The sequence below is a fragment of the Sminthopsis crassicaudata genome, chromosome 1 (assembly GCF_048593235.1).
Source record: "Sminthopsis crassicaudata isolate SCR6 chromosome 1, ASM4859323v1, whole genome shotgun sequence".
Classification (NCBI taxonomy): Eukaryota; Metazoa; Chordata; class Mammalia; order Dasyuromorphia; family Dasyuridae; genus Sminthopsis; species Sminthopsis crassicaudata.
The window spans coordinates 491,829,014-491,844,116 of NC_133617.1; the positions used below are offsets into that span (position 1 = coordinate 491,829,014).

Consider the following 15,103-nt stretch of genomic DNA (forward strand, 5'->3'; position numbering starts at 1 on the left):
CAAAAACTTTTTAATTTGATATAATAAAATTTTTCTATTTTGTGATCAATAATGACCTGTAGTTCTTCTTTGGTCTTCAATTCCTTCCTTTTTTACAGGTCTGAGAGGCAAACTATCCTATGCTCTTCTAATTTAATTTTAATCTCATTCTTTATGCCTAGGTCATGAACCCATTTTGACCTGATCTTGGTATATGGTGTTAAGTGTGGGTACATATTATTCTTTACACAGATACATGTGATACAAGGCAATTTAAGGGAGAGAGCACTGGGAATAGAAAATAAGATAGGCAAAATAGGAAATGATATTTGAGTTGAACCTTAAGGAGAGATAAGGTTTCCCGGAGAGAATGCTAGGGAGCAAATGCATTCTAGCCCATAAGAAAACACAAAGACAGAAGATGAAATGTTACATTTGGGAAAAATTGAATCTAGTTTGGACAGAACAAAATATGCATAAAAGGAATTTTGAAATAAGACTAAAGTATAGATTGAACCTGGTTTGTAGAAAGATTTCAGTTCCATGGTCAGGAATTATATTTTATCCTAGAGGAAAAAGAGAATACTGAAATATTTTAGGAAGGCACTTACATGCGCAAACCCATACATTTTGGATTACATCCAATATAATCTGTTTTGTGAAGGATGAATTGAAGTAGGGGGAGGCTGATGGAAGGGAGAATAATAATATGGCTATTTTAACAGTTCAGAGGAACATTAGATTAAGAACAGGCTCTACCTTTTGTCTTTTTTATGTCTCCAACATTTAGCACAATATCCGGCACTTACTAGGGCTTAATAAATGTTTATTGATTGATTGTGATACTGTACTAGATTAGGTTGGTGCAGAAATAAGTGGCCAGGAAGGGATGCCTGTGAGAATTGAAAAAATGGAAAAGGGAAATATAAATGACTTTCTCTTAAAGTTTATCAATCAAAATGAAGTAGAAAAAGGATAATAGTTTAAGAGAGTTGCAGGTTCAAGTGAAGTCTGTTTCCTTTTAAGAGTGGAGGAGATACAACTTTGTAATTAACTGGGAAAGAGTCAATAGTCTAGGAAGAGAGAGAGAGAGAAATCTTGGGGTGATTGATGAAGGGAAGATCTAACAGACACAAAAGAGATAGGAAAGTATGGGATCTGGTAGAATGAAGTAGGGTACTGGTAGAATGGCAAATTTTGGCAAGTAGAAGGTCCACCTCTTCCTCAGACAAGAATAGAGAAGGAAAAGGCAAGTTGAAAATGAGTTCTGAAAGCTAAAGTAAAAGAAATGAGCAACTTATAGTGAATAACTAGTTTGTTAATCAAAGCAGTAGGCAAGATCATCAGCTGATAAGTAGAGAAAAGGTAGAGGGGAGAAGAGAAGATATTGAAAAGCCACTATAGAAAATGTGATAGGGAATTAATCAGAAAAGAATAAAAGGATCATGGTGTATCCAGGAGAGCCCAGTTGAGATTGGATAATATGAATCTATGTGGACACAATTAATTTTTTTAAGTCACCTTTTTTATTAATTTTATAATTATAATTTTTTTTGACAGTACATATGCATGGGTAATTTTTTACAACATTATCCCTTGTACTCCATTCTGTTCCAAAGTTTCCCCTCCTTCCCTCCACCTCCTCCCTTAGATGGCATGCATTCCCATACATGTTAAATATGTTATAGTATTATAGTATATCCTAGATACAATATATGTGTGCAGAACCGAATTTTTTTGTTGCACAGGAAGAATTGGATACAGAAGGTAAAAATAACCTGGGGAGAAAAACAAAAAATACTAACAGTTTACACTCATTTCCCAGTGTTCCTTCTCTGGGTGTAGCTGATTCTGTCCATCATTGATCAATTGGATCTGAATTAGATCTTCTCTTTCTTGAAGATATCCACTTCCATCAGAATACATCCTCATACATTATCATTGTTGAAGTATATAATGATCTCCTGGTTCTGTGCATTTCACTCAGCATCAGTTGATGTAAGTCTCTCCAAGCCTCTCTGTATTCATCCTGCTGGTCATTTTTTTCAAAACAATAATATTCCATAACATTCATATATATACCATAATTTACCCAACCATTCTCCAATTGATGGGCATCCATTCATTTTGTGGATACAATTCATAAAGTGGCGTGATATCTTTCAACAATACATAGCAGTTCAGGTCAGGGGGGTGATCCTGGGTTAAACATTTGCAGAGTACAATGGAAGTAGTACATTTGCAGAGTACAAACAATGGAAGTACAAAAAAGAAAAGAAAAAAAAAGAATGAAAGGTACTAAAAGTAAGACCCAAAGTAGGGATAATAGAGTGGGAAAACATATATGGAAAAAACAACTGGAACTCAAAGGGAAGATGATGGTTTAGGAATTGGAGTAAGAAAAAATAAATTGAAGGACTATATGTTATAAATATTGAAAACTTTAGAGTTCAGTGACGTAGAAATGGCATAGTTTGGTTAGATCTACTATGTGACATTTCTAGTTGGTGACTAGGGAAGAGTTTAGCTGGAGATCATAGGAATTGGGGAAGTTGATGGATTGGGAGTCCAGAATGTTCAAGGTGATGTCAAATTGAATATGTTCTAAAGAATGAGATCAGGAGTTGAAGTAAAGAAGACTGAACTAGGTACTAAAATTCTAGAGAAAGAAGCCCAGAGTGACCGAAGGACCAGTAACTAAGATATGAAAGGGGTGATAGAGACAGATGGAATGAACTTTAAAGAAGGAGACATTGTCAATAATGGTAGTTGAGGAGACATTGTCAAGTAATGGTTGGTGGTTGAGAAAGGATGCATTAGTGATGAAGGAGTATTCCAATATCTCCTTTTGTGGTCCAATGTTTTAGGGGGAATGAGAGTTGCAGTTCAAACTACAGAGGGTGCCTTGGGAGGAAGTTTCACTCTAAGAAATAATGGTTTCCATGAATGCAAGACGATGAAGAGTTTGAAAAGAAGATATGGCATGTAGAGGAGCTGAATGATAAGAGTGGAAGTCACAAGAAATAACTGAGGACTATGGGTAAGAATAGGGCTGATTCAAACAGGGATGAGGGTTGTAAGGGAGAGTGTTTTTACCTTGGCAGAAATCAACTCTGAAATTAGAGATTAGGGGAACTATTTGCAAACTAGAAGATAAGGAAAATGGGAGCATAAGCAGAAATAAGAACAGTCAGGAAGGTTTCAGAAGAGATGTTTAATGCTTGGCAGCAATCAGTCAAGTCAAAAAAAAACAACAAAAAAAATTTTTTTTAAAGTGTGGTGGTGCTGTGCCAAACACTAGAGACACAAAGAAGGGCAAAAACAATCCCTGACCCCAAAAAACTCACATTCTAATGGAGAGGCAATATGAACAAAATAACAGAGAGAGTGAATAGAAGGTAACCTTTGCAGACAGACTGAACTAGGTTGAGGCTAACAGATAGGCTTCAAACCCATTGGTGAAGTAGGGGAATATGTGCCTAAACTGGACAGATGAGAACAGTTTGTTTCAACAGCTATAAAGGCAGGCTGAAGCAGAAGCTGTGGGTCCTTAAGGTTTATTCAAGACATTGAAAAAGCCACTTAATCCTAGACAATTGCCAGTAGTGATTTTTGTCTTGCCACTGAATTTTGATGATTCTGGAAGAAAAAATGAGGCTGATAACTGTGCAACTCTTCCTCATCTAAATCCAGTTCACAAATAAGTATGGTGTCATTGGGCTCCTTTGAAAATGAAGAAGGAACAAAAATATTAACAGCAGTAAATCATCTATGCCAAGCTAGATAGCTTTGTACTTAACCCCATATTTGGCCTTTTCCACTATAGATGGTCATTTTCTTCTTCGAATATACCTAGTTATTTTTATTAGAATAGCATCAGACTACAAGTATCCTTTATTGTATTTTCTTAGGTAGCAGCCATTGTTGCTATTTGCTTGTGTGTATGTATCATTTTAAGGCTGTCATGACGTGAAGGCAAAAGTGCCATACTTAAAAGTTAATGTGACCTGAGATCTAATTCTAGTAGACATATGGATATGAGCAAATCGTTTAACCATTTTTACCCTCAGTTTCCTCATTTGTAGGATGAGGATAATAATGCTGTAATATATAAAATGCTACAAAAATATCTGTTGTTGCTGTGGATTTTATTTTATTTTTTTCTAATTTTTTGGTACAGTGTAACAAATGGTGGGAAGACAACCCTGGCCAAAAAACTCCAAAAACAGCTCCCAAATTGCAGCGTGATCTCACAGGATGATTATTTTAAGGTATCTTTAAAACTTCCTAGAAACTTCACTGAGGGGAAGGGTGCCCCTAAACTCAAGTAGTTATCAAATTCTTAGAGTAATTGCTGAACATTGTGCCCGTTGTGGTAGATAGATTCAGGTCATTTAGTGAATTGTCCACTAGGTGACACTATGAATTAGTCATTTCTGTTTGGTTGCTTTTTGTTTTTAATTCATCAATTATGTTTTAAAGTCATCACCAGAATCATTCACTAATGATGATGATTTTTATTTTTAAATTTTTATCATTTCTACTACACTTAATATTTCTTCTAATATTCGTGTTCATTTTATTCCAGCCAGAGTCTGAGATCAAGATTGATGAGAATGGATTTCTGCAGTATGATGGTAAGCTAATCAGTAACATCACTTATAAATATTATGCACTAATGTTCATTTTCTTTTTTTTTTTTTAATAATAAAAGGGCCTCTTTTAGAACAGCAAATGAATCTTAAAATTTGTTTAAATATCTCTTAAATCAATACACATTTAATCATGCTGAACCATGTTAATTAATTAAGTCTCCAGTTTTGCATGTGAAATTTGAATTTTAAAAGCTATGATGAAATTACAAATGTTCTCTCATATTAAATTATCCTTTACTTTGGCTGGGCTAAATTCTTTAGTTCCCCTTTTTTAAAGTTATTAAAAATGGGAGTGTGTTATAATATTAGTCTCCTGTAGACTTAGCCTGGGGCAGAACACTCTGCCTGGTGCTTTCCTGGCCCATGAACAGCCAAGCCATTTTCTCTCAGTTTCCTGAAAAGGATTGTCCATGGATCTTAGAGACAGATTTTCACGCTCATGTAGGGAAGCTGACATTATCCTGAAGGTAAAGAATTTTAAATACTGTATCAGAAAGCCATCTTGTCCCCCTAGATCCTAGGCTTTAGGGCATATTACTAGGACATCTTCTCATTATAAAGGGACTTTTGTTTATGTTTATGTATATGTGTATATCTGTGTATACATATAGACAGAATATCAGAAATTAGTAGTAAAGTTTTTTCTAATAAATTTATTTACTTTTAACATACATTGCTTTATGAATCATGTTGGGAGAGAAAAATCAGAGCAAAAGGGAAAAACCATGGAAGAGATTAAACACACACACACACACACACACACACACACACACACACACACACACAAAAGAAGTGAACATAGCATATTTTGATTTACATTCAGTCTACTTAGTTCTTTTTCTGGATGCAGATGGCCTTTTCTGTCCAAAGTCTATTGGGATTGCTTTGGATCACTGAACCACTAAGAAGAACCAAACCTTTCATAGTTGATCATTGCACATTCTTGGTGTTATTGTACAATGTATTCCTGGTTCTGCTTGTTTCACTCGGCATCAATTCCTATAAATCTTTCTAGGCCTTTCAAAAATCAGCTTTTTCATCATTTTTTATAGAATGATTAATATCCATTATCTTCATATATTTATAACTTGTTCAGTCATTTCCCCAAGTGATGGGCGTCTCCTTATTTTCCATTTCTTTGAGTAGCAAATTCTTAAGTTTAACAGCATTTTTAAAATGTTTAATATTAACAATAATATTTCTAACTTTAATTTTTAATCTTGACAATAATAATAGCTATCAATTATATAGAGCTTTAAAGTTTTCAAAGCATTTGTATATTATATTTCACTTGATCTTCACAACAACCTTATAAGATCAATGCTGTTATTATCCCCATTTAGTTGTTGTTATTGATTTATTTCAGCAGTTTCTGAATGACCTGGGTCTTTATGATCTCATTTGGGGTTTTCTTGGCAAAGATATTGGAGTAGTTTGCCATTTCCTTCTCCAATTCGTTTTATAGATGAAGTAACTGAAGTAAGCAGGGTTAAGTCACAGAGCTAGTAAGTGTCTGAGGTAAGATTTGAACTCAAATGTTCCTGACTCCAGGCTCATTGCTCTATTTACTGTTACCACCTAGCCACCCAATCCCCATTTTGCAGATGAGGAAACTGAGGCAAGTAAAAACTTAAGAATTAAATTACTTGCCCAGGATCATACAGTAAGTAAGTGAATGAAGCAGGATTTGAACTCAGGTTTTCTTGATTATAGAAATCAATGCAGTGTCTGTTTAGGTGAGGTTGGAATAAAAGTTTTCTCATTTCCTTCATATATGGATGTGTGTGTATGTGTGTGTATACATATGTGTACATATAGAGAAAGATAAATGATTTCTTTCTTATATTTAATAACTAATTATTGAATTAGAACCAAAGTTCTTCCCCTTTTCTTCCTCAGCCAGAAATCAAACTGTGGGAAATTTTGCTCAAACATTTAGCTATCCAGGAAGGCTAAAATCTAATAAAAAGCAGTAAAGAAATTCTAAGTTTAGGCAAATGGTAGACTTTCCCCTAATTGTGTTTACTTAGGTCTGAGAAAATGTGAATTTTCCCTTTTGTCAGATGAGTGATATGGAAATTGATCAAGCTTTGAGGGCTCAGATAACTATATAAATATGTATACATATATTGGATTTAACATATATTTTAACATATTTAACATGTATTTGACTACCTGCCATCTAGGGGAGAGGGTAGAGGGAAAGAGGGGATAATTTGAAACAGAAGACTTTGCAAGGGTCAATATTGAAAAATTACCCATGCATATGTTTTGTCAATAAAAAGCTATAATACATATTTTATCATCAATCCTTTGGAAACAGGAATGATCTTTGTATTAAATAAACATTGTTATTATAACTTTCAAAAAAAATTTTTAAAAATAAAAAGCTATAATAAAAAATAAAAATAAATAATACAAAAAAAAAGATTTGGGTGCTCAATGACACTTACTTTAAGACCCTCATTGGAATAAGTCCCCCCTTTCATTATAATATTCATTCTCTTATTAATTGTTAAGTAGTCAAAGTTGATTGCTTTCCTCAGGAATACCCACGTTCCAATAGCATGTGAATCCACTGCCATAATTAGTCTTTGATCCAAGAGAGATATCCAGATAACCATTCCTTTTATTGATAATATATTAGCATTATTAATTAGCCAGAAACTGTCTCTCAAACTTTTTAAACATCACTCTGTGTGTGTGTGTGTGTGTGTGTGTGTGTGTGTGTGTGTGTGTGTCTACACATATCTGATCACTTAGAAAAACAAAAAAATTCATTCCTTGTTGAAACTTATAGCAGAAACCAGGGCATTTTCCCCTGTTGTTCTTCCATCTTTTCTAGGGTCCATTCAAGAGCTTATTTGAAGATAGGGAATGAGCCTAATTGTGTGATTGTATTTGTAGGTTATTGAATCTTGCTAAAAAGAAATTCATACTATACATCCTATAATCATTTTCTGAGTTTGTAATGGTACATGTGCTGATGGATCATTGCTCAGCACTTTGCTTTGTCCTGGAAGGCAAAAGAATTATCTTTGCAACATGAATCATAACATAAATTAATTAAGCATAATATGAATAATTAGACAGAAAGGTCTAATTTTTCTCTCAAGAAAATAAAAGTTTGTAGTGGAAAAACAAAACTAACTTTTTTAAATAGTATTTTATTTTTCAAAATACATGCCAAAATAGTTTTCAACATTTACCTCTGCAAAACCTTATGTTCCAAATTTTTTTCCATCTCTTTTCCTTTTCCCCCTCCCCAAAACAGCAAGCAATCTGATATAGGTTTAATATGTGCAATTACTCTAAACTTATTTCTATATTCATCATGCTGCACAAGAAAAATCAGATCAAAAGGGGAAAAAACATGAGAAAGGAAAAAAAAACAAACAAAAGTTGAAAATATTGTGCTCTGTTCCACATTCAGTCTCCATAGTTCTCTCTCTGTGTGTGGATGTCACTTTCTATCACAAGTCTATTACAATTGCCTTGAATCACTTCATTATTGAAATGAGCCAAGTCCATCACAATTGATCACAACATAATCTTATTGCTGTGTACAGTGTTCTCTAGATTCTGTTCACTTTACTTATCATCAGTTCATGTAAGTTTTTCCAGGCTTTTCTGAAATCAGCTTGTTCATCATTTCTTACACAACAATAATATTCCATTACATTCATATACCATAATTTATTCAGCCATTCTCCAACTGATGAATATTCACTCAGTTTCCAGTTTCTTGCCACTACAAAAATGGCTGCCACAAACATTTTTGCACATGTGGGTCCCTTTCCCTTTTTTATGATCTCTTTGGGATATAGGTCCAGTAGAAACACTGCTAGATCAAAGGATATGCACAATTTGGTAGCCATTTGGACATAGTTCCAAATTTCACAGCTCCATGAACAATGTAAAAAATACAAACTTTTTAAAAATTGAAAACATTAGCTACAGTCATAAGCTTTGAGTTATTGGGTTTTATGATGAACAATGAATGTGAATTGTGACCCAGCAATCAAAGAGTTATTTGTCCTAAGGAAATGAAGCATAGTCAACCCTTTGCCCATCCTCCTAATGCTAGCATAAGCCCACATGAAAGGTAAACTATATCAGACCCCTTATTTTTAATGCATATCAGCATGACTCACCTTCTGGATACTTGCAGTATTTTCTCCTTGATCTAGAAGTTCTAGAATTTGATATAATATTGAGGATCTCTTTCAGGAGGTCATAAGTAGATCTTTTCAATTTCTATTTTTATCTCCTAGTTCTAGAATATCAGGACAATTTTCCTTGATAATTTCTTGAAAGATGATGTCCAGATTCTTTTTTTTTTAATTAATCATGACTTTCAGGTAGACTAATAATTTTTAAATGATGTCTCCTAGATCTATTTTCCAGATCTGTTGCTTTTCCAATGAGATATTTTACTTTTTTTTTTTTTTTTTTTTGCTGAGGCAGTTGGGGTTAAGCAACTTGCCCAGGGTCACACAGTTAGGAAGTGTTAAATGTCTGAGACCAGATTTGAACTCAGGACCTCCTGACTTCAGGGATGGTGCTCTATTCACTGGACCACCTAGCTGCCCCCATTTTTTTGTTTGTTTGCTTTGCTTTATTGTATCTTGATTTCTCACAGTCATTAGCTTCCATTTACTCAATTCTAATTTTTAAGGAATTATTTTCCTCAGTGAGCTTTTGTATCTCCTTTCTCATTTAGCTTTTTAAGGCATTCTCCTCATTAGCTTTTTGTATTTTCTTTTGCATTAGTCTCAATTCTTTTCCTAATTTTTCCTCTGTCTCTCTTACTTAATTTTCAAAATTCCTTTTAAACTTCTCTAGCTCGAGAACAATTCTTATTTTTCTTGGAGACTTTGGATGCAGGAGATTTGACTTTGTTATCTTCTTCGAGTGTGTGTTTTGATCTTCCTTGTCACCATAGTAACTTGGTATGGTTAGAAAACTTTTCTGTGGTTTATTCATTTTCTAGCCTATTACTGACTTTTAATTCTTTGTTAAAGTAGGGCTCTGTTTGCAAGGTGCAGGGTGCATTGTCCTTAAGCTTTAGTCGTTTTGTGAAGCTGTTTTCAGAGATTGTTTTAGGGACTTAACTATAAGCAATTTTTTCTGCTCTAAAGCTGTTAGAATTGTCCCTGCCCATTGTCACTGTATGCTAAAGCAACAGATTCCTTCCTCACTCACCTTCATTGGAAATTTTTTTTTTTTAATAGAATGATAATTTCATTGAGGTGAGAAACTCCCAGGGAGGAAATTCTTTTCATCATTGGAAGTTGGCACCTCCTCTACCTCTCTATAGAATTGTCTGGAGCACTGAGGGGATAAGTACCATATCCCAGTTTGTTACCAGAGACAGGACTTGAACTCAAGTTTTCCTAACTCTGAAGTCACCTCTATATCCATTTACACAATATCAATTCAGAGAACTTATATATAGTATTGATGTTAAAGCTCGGGATTTGAAATACCTGAATTCAAACCCTGCCTTGATATTGACTATATGTGTGACCCTGAATAGGCCATTTAATTTTTTTTTTCAGCCTTGAGTTTTTACTTTGGTCCCAATGTGAACCTGATCCGTTCTCACAGTTTTGAAGGCAGATCTCAATGGTTCCTGAACAAAAGTAGAACTTGGATTGCTTTATACTCAAAAGAGTAAAAGAGGGGATGGCTGGCTGGGAGGGGAAGGACATTGGGGGAAATTTTGATAATTTTTTATTTAAAGCAAATGATATCAATAAAAACTTATTTTTAAAGAATTCCTTTTCCTCTTTATAAATTCAGTTGTCTCAGATAAATAGACCTCACATGCTTTTAGAGGCAGTGTGGGAAAGGGGAAAAATATATATACAAATTGGTGTCAAAGGATTTAGCTTCAAATTTCAGCTTTTTGACATTTATCATTATTATTTTAATGAAGCTAGAAAAAATTAGTTTCAATAGTTGACACTGAAATTTCTAATAACATAGTTTTTGATTTGTTTTTATGAAGTTGAATTAAGTGACTTATTTACAAAGTTTTCACTAATATTACAAGTAATTTGTTCTAGAACTAACTAGAAATAAACTATTTTCCTTTTTTTCCTTCCCTCCCCCATGCTTCATTTTTAGTTTGTTTTGTAGAACAAAGACTCCTTTTTCTAATTCTTGGGCAATAAGGCATCTTATCTAATGGGTGAAGTTTTACTAGGATTGTACAAATTATTGTCTGGGTTACATACACTATTGTTTATAAATGTTTTCTTTCAAAATGTTTTATATTTAAATTCTGCCTTTCAACTTGATAGATTCTAGATACATTTCCTTTGTACAAATACAGACTTGCAAAATCCATTTCTCACAAAAGATACTAAAATTCCAAATGTGGCACTTACATTGTTTGATGATATTATTATTATTATTATTTTTTTTTTTTTTGCTGAGGCAATTGAGGTTAAGTGACTTGCCCAGGGTCACAAAGCTAGGAAGTGTTAAGTGTCTGAGACTAGATTTGACCTTGGGTCTTCCTGAATTCAGGGCTGGTGCTCTATCCAATGCACCACCTAGTTGCCCTGATACTCATTTTTTAAAGGACAAATAAAATGATGTTATTTCTGTGATACTTACAAAGCCCCAGGAATTCTAAGCATCTTCATCATCACTCATCATTTTATATTTTTAGAACTTGAAGCTCTCAATATGGAAACACTGATGTCTGCTGTCTACTCCTGGATAAAAAATCCCCAAAATTCTCCAGAATCAGACGACTTGGAAAGTGCTGAGGAAATCCCTATTTTAATCATTGAAGGTTTCCTTCTATATAATTATAAGTAAGCATACCATCCTACTATTGATTCCAAATAGACAAAGAAAACTTGAGAACTAAATATGTTTTCATCTTAGGCCTCTTGATACTGTATGGAATAGAAGCTATTTTTTGACCATTCCATATGAAGAGTGCAAACGAAGAAGGAGGTAAGACTTAAAATTACTTTCTCTGCCTTGTCACCTATGTAAGTTTTCTCTGGGGGGGGGGGTGTGTGTGTGTGGGTGTGTGTGTGTGTGTGTGTGTGTGTGTGTGTGTATGTGTGTGTGTAAAAATACTTGATCATCAATTAATATTTTTCAGTCATCTCTTTCAAATCTTTACTTGAAGGTACTTGTTATATATGTCCCCATTTATCATATAGAGAAATCCTAGCTTTTGGCTCTAAAGAGAGAAAGGTTTTGTTAGGTTAGTTTGTTTTGATTTCTGCTGTCTATTCATTAACAAGGCTAAATTTAAAATGATATTCATTTAGGGACCCCTGCAAAAGCTTTTTTTTTTTTCTTCTTATTCTTTAGGCTATTGACCTAAAATTCATAGCTATAATATGTTGAAATCGGGACTATTGATATACTGATAAATGGTTAACAACTGGCTCTCCGGGGGGGGGGGGGGGGGGGGGGAAGAATACCCAATATAATTTTGTTTCATTTGTGTTATTAATGTTTTCTCTGTTGCTTCCTTAAATCTAGATGCTTCAGTAAATGAATAAATTAAGTAAATAAATAAATGACACCCTAATTTAAATAAATTAATAAATGAACAAACAAATAAATAAATGAAGCCATGATTTAATGCTATAGCATTTGTTAATTACCAAGGTGCAAATGCTCTGTCAGTTGGAGTCAATTGGAGCTGGTGCCAGCACCTATCTGACAGAAATCTTTGAATCACATAGTTTAAGATCATTCTGCTCTGACTTTGATGATACTTAGTTTCCCTAAAACTGGATTTCTCTCGTGTTCCTTCCTGAGCCCCGGATCTTCTATCACTTCTTTTTAAAAAATTTTTTAAATTTAAAACTTAAATAGAAAATGAAAAAAAAATTATGTTTCATAGCATAAGAAAGGATTCAAAATATGTAACAAATTTTCTTTTCAAGATAGTAGATGTAATAATAGAACACATTGTATTCAGAACTGTCCATCTTTGTTTCTTTGTATTTTCTTTTGTTGTTTGCTGTGCACTTTTTACTTTATTCTTTTTTTCCCTTTTCTTTACTTCCATCTTCCCTAAGCAGGTTACAGTTAAGCACATATATATATTTATGTAAATATATACATACACTTACATATGCATTATCTTATTTCCCATCCTGATAACTCTTTTACTTTACTTTTACCTGATAACTTGCCTTACTATTACTTAATTTCCCACTATCACTCCCCCAAGGATCCCTCCTGAATACTGTCCCCCTACTCTTTCCCTCCCTGTTTATCATTTCTTTTTAATCTGTAAACCTTATCCCATTCTCTATTGATCTATATACCCTTCTATATTCTACTTTATCCTGTTCCCTCCCCCTCTTATTTAATAGATTTTAGTGGGTATTATATCTTTCTAAGCAAATATATTTGTGTGCACGCATGTGTATGTGAATGTTCTTCCCTCTTTAACCTATTCCCAATGTGAGTAGAATGTCAGAGCTACCAGCCCTCCTCCCCCATCTAATTCATCTGTGTCTGTTTTTGCTCTTGCACTTCATTCATGTATCATAATTAGTTTTTACCTTTTCCTACATGGTTTTACTTTTTAGAGTCACACTATACTCAGCTCTATCCCAATCTTCTTTTGAGCTACCCAATTAAATATGGTTTATATTTCCACATAAAAAACATGAAACAATTTGTCTTTATTGACTTCCTAGAAATGTCTTTGATGTTGATTCTTCTGTGTCAAATTTTTGATTCAGTTCAGGTTTGTTTGAAAGAAAATCCTGAAAATCTAACAGTTCATTGAAAGTCTTTTTTTTTTTTTTTTTCCCCATTCAACATTATCCTTAATTTTGATGGATATAATAGTTTTAGCCACAATCTTAGAGCTTTTGATTATCATTGTAGAGGTTTCCAGGATCTGCAGTCTTTTCTTGTAGCTGCGGATGTGATTCTAATTCTAATTATTATTCTAATTGTGTGATTCTAGTTCTAGCTCCAGCATGAGTTATTTTGCTGTTATTGTTAGTAAAATTTTTTCTTTGATCTGGCAGTTTCAAAATTTAGCAGTGATGTTCCTATATGTTTTCCTAGTAGAATCTCTTTTAGGTAGTGATTAGTGGATTTTTTTCTATTTCAATTTCCCCTTCTATTATATCACTTCAGGACAATTTTCTTTAGTTATTTCTTATATTATTATATCAAGGTTCTTATTTTGGTTATAATTTTCAAGTACTCCCATTATTCTTATGCTTTCTTTTTAGATCTGTTTTTTTACTTATGAGATATTTCACATTCTCTTCTGTTTTTTCATTCTTGATAAATTTGTTTTATTATTTCTTGATCTCTTATAACTTCACTGGCTCCCCTTACCCAATTCTAATTTTCAAAGATTCATTTTCTTCTTTAAGCCTCAATCTCCTTTACTAATTAATTGACTTTCTTTTCATAATCAACTTGTTTTTCTTGGATTGTTCTTTTAAAAAAAAATTTCCTTAATTTCTCTCATTTAATTTTAAAGTTTGTTTGTTTGTTTTTTGGGGGTTTTTTTGTTTTTTGTTTTTTTGAGTTCTATGAATTCTTTTTTGGGCAGGTAATCATTTAATATTATACTTTGGGACAGAAGAGGCTTTTTTTTACTTCAGTATTCTCCTTTGAAGATTAACTCCAAATCTTCCCTATTCCCATAGTACCTTCCTATAATTGGGTTCTTTCTCTTTTGCCTGATCATTTTTCTTTTTTATTTAATAAGAGCTTGTTAGTGTAATCACCTCTAGTCTTGGAGTGGGGGAATTTACCTCTGCCTTTAGATACTCCTTCAGTTATCCCCTCTGGTCTGGACCCCAAAACCAAGAACTTTGTCCTACTGTAAGTGCTCACAGCCAGCAGCTCTACCTGCCCTGCTGCTTCTGTACTTATCTAGACTGCTGGTTCCATCTCATCCAGGGCCGCATCTAAGCAGCACAGGGAGGTCTGGCATTGCTTATCAGCAGAGGTTTTCTCAATCTTCCTAGTTTCAGACCTCCCTCTCCCCACCCCCAATTCCCCACACTGTCCAAAAGGTAAAAGTTCTGTGGTTCAGGCTGAGCCTATCTTCCAAACCAACTATCCTCAGGACTCTGCTTACTATTTCAGTGGAGCTAGTCTGGAGGTTTTTATACTACTGTTCTACCCCAAGTCTTATTTATTTTTCCTCAGTCTGCATTTGCTCTGAGACACAATTTTGGTTTTTTTGATAATTGTCTGATCATCTGAGGATTAGCCCAGATAAGTATGGAAAGACCCATCATTACCAGAGTCACCTACTGGGGATGAATTGTTTTAACCATAGTAATTCATGAAGACTGTCTGTTAAGGCATGGAAGAAGGATTACCAAAATCAAAATTAAAAACAATACCAACTATACAATGGAGAGTAAGAGCAGCCCTAATAACTGTGATAAAATGGCATCCAAGTGGCAGTAATACAAGGAGGAGCTGAAATCTTCTGC

The 15,103-nt window shown here is 33.9% G+C and overlaps 1 protein-coding gene across 3 annotated transcripts in view; it reads left to right on the plus strand.

The window, feature by feature from the left end:
• The window catches only part of NMRK1 (nicotinamide riboside kinase 1), a 39,008-nt gene that overhangs the window by 14,195 nt on the left and 9,710 nt on the right, over window positions 1-15,103 (plus strand). Inside the window, exons 2-7 of one of the 3 annotated variants that reach the window (XM_074281412.1) lie at window positions 1,805-1,977; window positions 2,847-2,960; window positions 4,160-4,250; window positions 4,568-4,616; window positions 11,317-11,464; window positions 11,538-11,609. In XM_074281412.1, the coding sequence (XP_074137513.1) occupies window positions 2,926-2,960; window positions 4,160-4,250; window positions 4,568-4,616; window positions 11,317-11,464; window positions 11,538-11,609 (395 nt within the window). In that variant the 5' untranslated portion in view covers window positions 1,805-1,977; window positions 2,847-2,925. The remainder of the gene's footprint in view (window positions 1-1,804; window positions 1,978-2,846; window positions 2,961-4,159; window positions 4,251-4,567; window positions 4,617-11,316; window positions 11,465-11,537; window positions 11,610-15,103) is intronic. The other 2 variants (XM_074281411.1, XM_074281413.1) reach the window with 2 other exon arrangements.